The 10,326-nt window shown below is 37.2% G+C and overlaps 1 protein-coding gene across 2 annotated transcripts in view; it reads right to left on the bottom strand.

The window, feature by feature from the left end:
• Window positions 1-7,748: 7,748 nt before the first annotated feature.
• DNAAF6 (dynein axonemal assembly factor 6) overlaps window positions 7,749-10,326 on the bottom strand; it is a 41,679-nt gene continuing 39,101 nt past the window's right edge. For both annotated transcript variants that reach the window (XM_035287644.3, XM_008989732.5), the window contains exon 7: window positions 7,749-8,968. In XM_035287644.3, the coding sequence (XP_035143535.1) occupies window positions 8,842-8,968 (127 nt within the window). In that variant the 3' untranslated portion in view covers window positions 7,749-8,841. The remainder of the gene's footprint in view (window positions 8,969-10,326) is intronic.

Below are 10,326 nucleotides of genomic sequence, written 5' to 3'. Positions count from 1 at the left end.
AGGCTGGAGTGCAATGGCGCGATCTCGGCTCACCGAAACCTCTGCTCCTGGCTTCAGGCAATTCTCCTGCCTCAGCCTCCTGAGTAGCTGGGATTACAGGCACGCGCCACCGTGCCCAGCTAATTTTTGTATTTTTAGTAGAGACGGGGTTTCACCATGTTGACCAGGATGGTCTCGATCTCTTGACCTCGTGATCCACCGGCCTCGGCCTCCCAAAGTGCTGGGATTACAGGTGTGAGCCACCGCACCCGGCCGTATTCTTAATATATAAGAAGGTTTTACAAATCAGTAAGAAAAAACTAAATACTCTAATAGGAAAATTAGCAAAAGACAAGAATAAATAGCACTCAAAACAAGAATATAAATAGCCAATAAATGTATGATAAATTTTTCAACCTCACTAAGTATGTCAAGGAACAGACTTTGTAAAAATGATATAATATTATTTTTCTTATTAAATTGGAAATCACTAAAAAGGATGATATTATTCAGGGTTTCCTAGGGTGTAGAGAAATGCATACTATTATTCGCCTTTTGACAGGCAATTTGGCTAAATTTATCAAAATATTTAGAAATGTGCATATAGAGCAATGTCACAAGCAATGTCACATCTTGTATTTTATCCCTTTAGCCTGAGGGATAAAATAACCATCTTGTATTTTAACCTGAGGGATAAAATACAAGATCCGGACAAAGAGAATGTACAATAATGCTCATATCAGTATTATTCATGTAGAAAAAATAGAAACAATCATTATCGGGTATTCAGAGTCAGTGTATTATGATACAGATGATAGACAGACAGATAGATAGATAGATAGATAGATAGATAGATAGGATGGGAGACTCCAAACCATTTAAAATCATTGTAGTGAACACTCCTCTGTTTCATCCATATCCTGCTTCAAGACAAAGGGCTTATCCTCCCAGCTACTGAGAGGGCAGCTGGCACACAGCTCTCTGCTGTCATTCTGCTCTGGGAACTGCCCTCAGCTGAAGAAAGTGACCCAGCCTAAGATTATGCCCCTTCCCAGGTGTAGCTTGCATTCAATAATCAGTTAGTGCAAGAGTATAGTCTCAGCCCCCTTTCTCCAAATGGAAACAATTCTGGAAGTTTATTCCAGATTCAGAACTCCCTGTGTGGTCTGCTAAGGCCTTGATATGACTGCATCACTGTTCAACCTCTTTGTTCAATTTTGCTTCCCTTTCTTCTTCCCACAGGTGTTGATCACAAGAGCACTCCCCAATAAACTTTTTGTTTCACTTGGAGTCTGCTCTCTAGGAAATTCAATCTATAACCATCATGATGAAGAATATCAACATGAGAAGATATATGAAATGTATTTCTATGTTAAGAAAGCAGACCAGCCATTTCCAGCAATATGGTTAACTAATCACTGAAAACCTTTTTGATATAAACTTCTATAAGCACAAGGTAAGATATACAAAATTTCTTTTAATTGAATAACTAAGCCTCCAATAAATAAGGGAAAACTCCCCAAAACCAAAAATTAGGAGAAAACTAACCAGAGTGGTAATCTTGTGAAAGTTGTGGTTGCCCTGGTAAGGTAGTTTCAATTGTTTTTTAAATTTTTTATTGCATTTTAGGTTTTGGGGTACATGTGCAGAACATGCAAGACAGTTGCATAGGTACACACATGGCAGTGTGTTTTGCTTCCTTTCTCCCCTTCACCCACATTTGGCATTTCTCCCCAGGCTATCCCTCCCCAGCTCCCCCCCACCGCTGGCCCTCCCCTTTTCCCCCCAATAGACCCCAGTGTTTAGTACTCCCCTCCCTGTGTCCATTTTAGTACTCCCCTCCGTGTGTCCATGTGTTCTCATTTTTCATCACCCTCCTATGAGTGAGAATATGCGGTATTTCATTTTCTGTTCTTGTGTCAGTTTGCTGAGAATGATGTTCTCCACAAACAGAGACAAAAGATGTCTTAGGTCACAGGTCCTATTGTAAAGCTTGGATTCTGGAAGACCATATATCTATAAAAGGTTGGATTAAAAAACAAGGAATCTCATCTGTCTCTGTCTAAGCTCTAAGTGGAAGAAAAAATTCCTCTGAGAATTAAAGCACAGGCCTGGAACTCAAATAGGGTTTAGGTTTTAATTTATTCTACCTTAATGGCCCGGGGACCTTAATTCTGAGGTTTTTTGGCAGAAACAAAGGTAAAACTGCTTTATAAGGATGCTCCCACAACACAAACCACAAGAGATTTTCACAGATTTTTTTTAAAGCCCCTTGAAAAGGGATATCACGATAAAAAAATACAAGAGTAAATTATCTACTATTGATATGAACAAGGGACAGGCGAATAGTGGGTAGAAGAGGGCAGTACCCAGCGAGGGTCACACCCTCAAGCCTAGATCCATGGTCCAAAGTGAGGACATGCATTCCTGCTTTCCCATCTAAATGTTGCCTTTTCCAAAGCCACCCTGGCTCACCTTGCCTCCAATCCTGTACCCACAAATACTCTGGGCCCCACTGGAAAAGTGGCAGAGTGGCAGAGAAGAAGAGAAGAAGTAGCCGGACATCAGAGAGAAGCAGCTTGACTTCAGAGGGATGGCTTTACGGCGGGATCTCGGAGAAAAGTTTTTCCAGGGATGGCTGAACTCCAGGGAAAGACCACCTTCCCATTCTATCGCCTTTCTAGCTCCCAATCCCGCTGAGAGTCACTTCCACCACGCAATATAATCTTCCACATTCACCACTCTTCAATTCATTCATACCACCTGATTCTTTCTGGACACTGGACAAGGACCCAGGTGCAGGTGCAAGACGCTGGCACAGTGACCCTCCACCGAACTGTTTAACACTGAAGCCGTCTGTGAATGGCAAAGCTAAAAGAGCACACTGTAACACATGTTCTCTGGGGCTCCAAGGGTCATGGGCAACCCCTAGATGCTGCTGCAAACCTGCACAGAGTTCTGCTCTTGCCAGTTGCCCAAAAGTGCTCATCCTGGCCTCTGCACCTGCTGACCTGCATGCTCCCCCTCCCACAAGGGGTTGAGCCCTGCAGGCTGAGTCAATGAGCCAAACTCTTCATGAGTCCTACGAAGGGGTAAAGGGAAATATCTCATTTCTCTATGAGGGAGAGTCAGTGGACATAATCACTGATAAGATTAGAATCCTGAGTATTATTGAAATGGGGAATAGCTTTGAGAAAATTACCCAGTATTAAGAACAAAGACAGATGAAAAATATGACAGAGGCTAAAAACATGGAGGGCAGAATGAAAGATTCAACCTTTACCTAAGAGGACTTCCAGAAGAAAAATAGAGAAAACGGGAGAAAGACAATATTCATGGAGATAATGGCTAGGGATATTCCCAGATTGATGAAAAACTTAAGAGTACAAGTGCCAAGTAAAAAAAATAAAAATGAAACGAAATATATCTATATCTAAATATATTACAGTCAAATTGTGGAACACCAAAAAATAAAAAGAAAAATCTTTAAAACTACCAGAGAATAAAGACAGATTACCTACAAAGCAACAAGACAGACAACAGACTTTTACGTTACAACAGTATAGGCCAGAATACAGGTAACTAATATCTTCAAAGTTCTGAGGGAAAATAACTGTCTGAGAGAAATTCCCTGTCTGAGGGAAAATAACTGTCAATCTAGATTTCTAAACCAAGTTAAATTATTATTCAAGAATGAGTACAATAAAAATATTTCCAGAAATGAAGTGAGAAAATAAAGAACTCCCTTTGCTGAGGGAAACACTAGTGTTTACATTCAGAAAGGAAGCATTGATGTGGAAAGGATGGTGAACAAAGATACTGGTAAACACATGGGTGAATCTTGATAAGCATTGACTATTAAAAACAATAATAATGGTGATGAATAATTTGGTAATATACAAACAAAGTGAGAGCGGCATGGTTGGGTTAAAACTAAGTCCTTGAATTACTTTATGGGAGGGTAGAACTACTGAGAAACTTTAGACATTTAAGTTAAAAAAACACAAACAAAATGTATGATTTGCAAACCAGTGGGAGGAAACAATATCTAAAAATTGACCAATGGCAAGAAAGGAAGAAAAAGAGGAATAAAAGATAAATGTAAGGATAAAAATGATATAAATACATCCACATTTATCATTAATCATAATAAATGCAACTGGACTAAAATTTATGAGTTTAGACAGAATCTTGGTTAAATTTTAAAATCCCAGATTTAGCTACATGCTGTTCATAAAAGTCTTATCTAAAACATAGAAAACATGGAAAGTGATAGAAAATAAAGTATGCCCGACAAATACTAACCAACATGGTACAGCCATGTTATTAGTAAACAAAACATACATTAAAACAGCAATTATTAAGGTTAAAGTTTCACAACATATTGATAAAAAGAATAATCCACTAGGAAGATAAAACAATTCTAAGTCTGTCTGTACCCAAAAACATAGCCTCAAAATATATAAAACAAAAATGGATAGGATTACAAGGAGAAACTGACAAATCTATAATCAGTGGTAAATTTTAATATGCCTCTTGGTGTTGGCAGATAAAGCAGACCAAAAATTAACAAGAATGTAGAAGATTTTAACAACACCAAAAACTTGAATTGACATATATATAACTCTCTTCTCCCAAATTACACAATATTGTCTTTTAAAATACACAAAGATTATTTATCACATTCTTTTACCACAATGCAATACAATTAGAATTCAGGGGAAAAAAAGATGATTTAAAAAAGGGAAACACTTGGAAATTAAAATAAAGTAGATTATAAAACCAGCATGTGCAATATCATCACATTTGGGAAAATATAATATCAATGTTATGCACTGAAAATAAAAGGTTGGGAATAAGGAACCAAAATGATAACCATGGTTATTTACAGTTTGTTGGCTTACAGGTGATTTAAAATTTTGTGTCATTTTTAAAGAGCTTTTCCATGTTGTTAAAGTTTCCTGCTTGGAGCATGTCAGTGTCTTAGTCCGTTTTCGGTTGCTATGAGACAATATCTGAGACTGGGTAATTTATAATGAAGAGGTTTATTTAGCTCAAGATTCTGAAAGCTCAGAAGTCCAAGAAGCATGGGTTCAACATTTACTTGTCTCCTGGAAAGGACCATGTCTTGTTTCATCTCGCAGTGGAAAGGTGGGAGGGCCAGCAGGCATGTGCAGAGAGAGCAAACGTGAAGAGCAACTTCATTCTATAACAGTCCACTCTTTCAGTGGGTAATCCAATCCCATGAAAGTGAGTAATCGCTCTTGCAAAACAGCATTGATCTATTCATGAAGTATCTTCCCCTATGTCCCAAACACCACCCAATAGGCCTCACCTTCCAACATTGCTGCATTGAGAGCAAAGCCTCAGCATGTATTTTGGTGGGAACAAACTACATTCAAATTATAGCAGTCAGTATGTATTTTTTCTAATTAGAATAAAATCAATAATGAATTTTATTTAGGCTAACATATAGAATAATAACTTGCCTAGCCTATTGCAAAAGCCTTCTAACTTATCTCTTTCCGTTCTTGCCTTCTAATACATTCTCTTCCCCCAAGCACTTAGAATAAAATCCAAATTCCCAACCTTAGCCTATGAGATTATACATGACTTTGCTCCAGCCTACATCTCCAACCTTACCTCTAATTGACCTCCCCCTGGTTTACTCTAGGCACACTGACTTTTATTTCCTTGAACTCCCCAAGCTGTACTCACCTTGGATCTTCACGTTTGCTACCCCTTGCTCCCAGAAGCCTTATTGCTCTCCTTCCCCCAACACCCTCTTTACCTAACTCCAGGTATTCTTTATTTTTCAGCTGAAATCTTACATCCTTTTTTCTGTTACCCCTCCCCAGACTAGGTTTGATTCTCTGATATTCTCTAGGTACCTGTTCTTTTTCTTCATAACAGCAATTATAATTTGAGCATAGGCATTTGTGTGTTTATTTGGTTATTGTTTGTCTCCCTTGCTACACTGTCTGCTTCATGAGAGCAGGAATCACATCTGGTTTGCTGCTGTATGCTTAGCACCTGGTATAGTGCTAAGCATGTGGTGAGTCCTCAGTGAATATTTGTTGAAAGAATGCATAAATGAGTGATTGAATAAATAAATGAATTACTGAATCCCCACAAATGTTACTGGAGATTATGGAATAAAAAATGAGATAAAGGAGTTCATGAAGGAGATATGTATGTAGCCTACAGCAAGCCACAATTGTGGCTTAACTTCCAGTTCTCCTGGTAATGGCTAAGATTCAGTAATAAATGCTGACAAGGTAAATTTCCTTTTGTATTCTCTTTTCCCCATTTGCTTTAGTGAACTATTCCTCTTTAAGGAAAGAAAGCACTGTGAATTATCTTGAAAACAAAACAACAAAATAACTACTGTAGTTGTTAATTCTGAAGCCAAGGACAGTGACGTAGGATGATTTCTAGATGGGTAAAAGTCACTGGATCACATTTCATTGTTCTCCAAGCTGTTTCATTGTACAATTGATACTGTACCACATAACCAAAGCCCAATTCAAGTTGGCTTGGATAGGCTCTATCTTTTCTTCTGGAAACAACTTGTACACGTTTAGTCAACTTGGGTAAGAATAATCTTTGTAATTAGGGCCAGTACAAATAATCTTTGTAATTAGGGCCAGTACATAGGAAAAAGATACATTTTCCACCAACTTACTGTTGCTCTCTAAAGAAGAAAAAAAATACTGCTTACTGTGATGGATAATTTTAGGTGTTTACTTGACTGGATTACAAAATGCTTAGAAACTTGGTAAAGTATTATTTTTGGATATGTCTGTGAGGATGTTTCCAAAGGAGATTATTAGTATGTGAGTTAGAGTGGACTAGGTGGGGAAGATCTGCCCTTAATGTAGGTGAGCACCATCCAAATTGCTGGGGGTCCAGAGAGAACAAAAACAGAGAAAAGGCAAATGTGTTCATCTATCTTGCTAGACCTGAGATACACTCTTCCTCTCCTGTCCTTGGACAACAGCACCAGGCTCCCAGCCTTTGGACACAAGCACCTCCCCTCCTCAACCCCTCCAGTTTTCAGGGTTTTGACCTTGGACTGAGAGTTACACCACTGGCTTCCCTCGTTCTGAAGCCTGTGAACTTAGACTGAGCCACTACCAGCATTCCAGGGTCTCCAGCTTGCAGACAGCTTGTTATGGGACTTCTCAGCCTCCATAATTGGGTAAGCCAGTTTCCCTAATAAATTCCCTTCCATATGTCTCTGTATATCTATCCTATTGATTCTGTTTTTCTGCAGACCCCTCACTAATACAGTTACTGCTTAGACTTGCCCCACAGCTTAAATTTGGGACATAAACTTAAATTCTTAAAATATAGACTTTTAAAAAAATGTTAAAAAAGCAAAGTAGGACACTCTTTAGGTCGTGTAACATCATGGACTTAAGTTCACAGACTCTAGCTTCCTTTCAGCTAATCCCTCCCTCAACTCTTCCCCTCAGAGAAGAACGTCATGTTGGTAGCTGAGTGTCAAATTCTCTGTAAGAGCTTAGTGTGTTAATGCAACCATTTTTTCCCCAAATCTCAGTCTTTTCATTCTATTTCACCGTTTGATCTAGTCACAAACTAGATGCTTGGTAGTTGTACATGTATAATTAACTCTAAAATATATCTGCTAGAGTATTTATTCCCTTAATAGTTCACATAGAAGTGATGAGCATCTTTTCATGTTCATCTTTTCAAAATTTACTCCTTGGTAACTCCACAGTTCTATAATAATGTATGAAGTCAAGTCACACAAGCTTTATAATTTATTCATAAATAATTCTGAAATAAACATATGCAATACAGTATAGAAGAGGCAGGTGACATTGAGACAATTCCTAAAAACAGATATGTCTAATTACAAAGAAAGATAGAAAATGAGAACAAACAGGATTTGTAAATGTGTCAAACTTTTCTTTATATTTCTTTTAAAGTCAAGGATTTCAACTGACTAAATATAAACATACCCAAAAGGCAGTGTTAATAACTATGCACGTAAAATATGTTTTTAACCTAACTATATCTTAAGCATTAAAAGTACAACTGAAGAAGCCAAATAATCTGTATGCTCAAAAGTATTTCTTACGCAAGTAAACAAGTTGCTAGTATGGTACATCAAACTATTTGTTACCTGTATATTCCAAAACAATCGTGAGAGCCTAAACAGAAGAACACTGTAAGTCAATTGATCAAATCAACGAAAAAGCAACCAAATAAATTTCTCTGGTAATAATAATGACAGATTTCTATGCAGCCAATTGTATCACAGTGTAAGTATAAATAATTAGCATAAATTTTTCAGACTACTGAAATGAGTGGACCAACCATTTCATGATCATGTTTCAATTATGTAATTGATCATGTAATATTCTAATTTTTAACCTGTAAATATTCTACTCAGCTATCACTATAAAAACTGAGTAGTTTATTTGCATGAGAAAACATATTTCCTATTTTTTATTGTTTTTTGAGACAGAGTAGCTGGGATTACAGGCGCCTGCCACCATGCCCAGTTAATTTTTGTATTTTTAGTAGAGATGGGGTTTTGCCATGTTTACCAGGCTGGTCTTGAACTCTTGATCTCATGTGATCCACCTGCCTTGGCCTCCCAGAGTTCTGGGATTACAGGCGTGAGCCACTGTGCCTGGCCAAGAAGGCATATTTCCTAAAAGAGTAATAGAAATGACTGTAAATGGACACAATATCACTAGAATTGAATTTTGTCCCTTTCCAAAATATGTCAGAATAAAGAGAACATAGAAAACATTTTTTTAAAGTTTTTTAATTGTTACCAATGCCATTTTGCCACTTCTTAGCTTTTTCATGCAGTGTCAGAAGAAATTAGAAATTAGCAATCTCTAACTCTCTTTTCATAATCATGACGATTTCAAGAGTTTCGGTCTCTGAGTTATAGAATCCTTTGGCACTGGCACATTCTACTGGTGCAGGAAGAGTTATCAACAGCTTCCTAAAAAACCACAACAACATAAAAACTTAACATTAGCTTCCTTAAATGATATATCACTTTCAATAAGACAATAGAGAACAACGTATGCCACTAGAATGTTAGAAACCAAAAAACCCCCAATATTTAGATGGTGTAAATATTGGATCAAAAATATGCCTAAATAATGCAAACAGTATACCCGTTTTTTGGACTTAAAAATCCAAGCAGTTGTTTTGGCTTCCCTGTTTTTTTTCCTAATTGACTTCATTTTGTATAGTCTCAGGTTATGTTTACAGGTATAGAAATAAAACCATGCAACTTTTAAGTTTGCTGGACAGATCTCTTGCCACTCATAATTGGAATGTGGCCGATTGATACAAATATGAAAATTGGAATGGCTCTATAACACTTCTGCTAACACAGCTCTAAGCAGACTCTCTACCACAGGTGTAGTTTTTGAAACTGAGACTAGGAATGATTTCAATACCAAATCAATGAAAGTGCTTCTCTCTCCTTGCTTCTGATTCTTTCTACTACACATTGACAAAAATTCCCTGTGATAGATGGTTAGGTTTATTTTGTGGTTTATGATTCAGTTGCTGGATAGTTGTATGTTTTAGATGCATTGCTGGGATGAGGCATCCATAATTCTGCTGTGTTGGCATGAATCTAAATTATGCATGGGGTCAGCACATGCTGGCTTAAGAAGAAAATTAAATGCATGAAACACTTGTTACCTCACATTTTCAGTAGAGAAGGTCTGAGTATCTCTATAAAAGGTGGACAGAATGCTCTTTTAAAGTCATGAATCATTTAGAAGGTATAATATCCAAATAAGTAAAGGAATATGGTATTTTTAGGGGCACTTATTGGGTTCTTGAACTGAAAACTAGTATGTATTTGAAAACAAAACCCTTGAAAATCAATTCCTTCTTTATTCCTTTGGAAAAACCTGAGTTCAGAAGGCTGGGTTCATTAACGGTACTTATTACACGTTTATGGACCCTAAAGGAGAAATTTTCTGTGACTCTTATTCCATTGAATGTGGGGTAGAAGAAACACTTCACCTAAAAACATTGCCATTAAGTGGCTGTGCATTATAATGTAGACTGTGATATTTGGCATCTCAGAAAAAAAAGTGAGTGCAAAAACCATTTAGAGTCCATCCTTTAAAGCTTTTTACAATATAGGTTGTGCTAGACTTAGATTTCCTTTATACTTTATTCTATAAATGATAATATATTCACTTTAAAAAGAAAGTAAAGCATAGTACATAGCTTCATTGCACTAAAAGACAACTATAAATCAGCTAAAGAAGGAGTTCCAATGATAATGTGCACTTCTCTGTCCAGAGAGAAATAAATTCAAAAGAGACAGTT

This window comes from Callithrix jacchus, chromosome X, assembly GCF_049354715.1.
Source record: "Callithrix jacchus isolate 240 chromosome X, calJac240_pri, whole genome shotgun sequence".
NCBI classification, from domain to species: domain Eukaryota; kingdom Metazoa; phylum Chordata; class Mammalia; order Primates; family Cebidae; genus Callithrix; species Callithrix jacchus.
The sequence above is the reverse complement of the archived record's forward strand: the minus strand, read 5'-3'. Positions and strand labels throughout refer to the sequence as shown.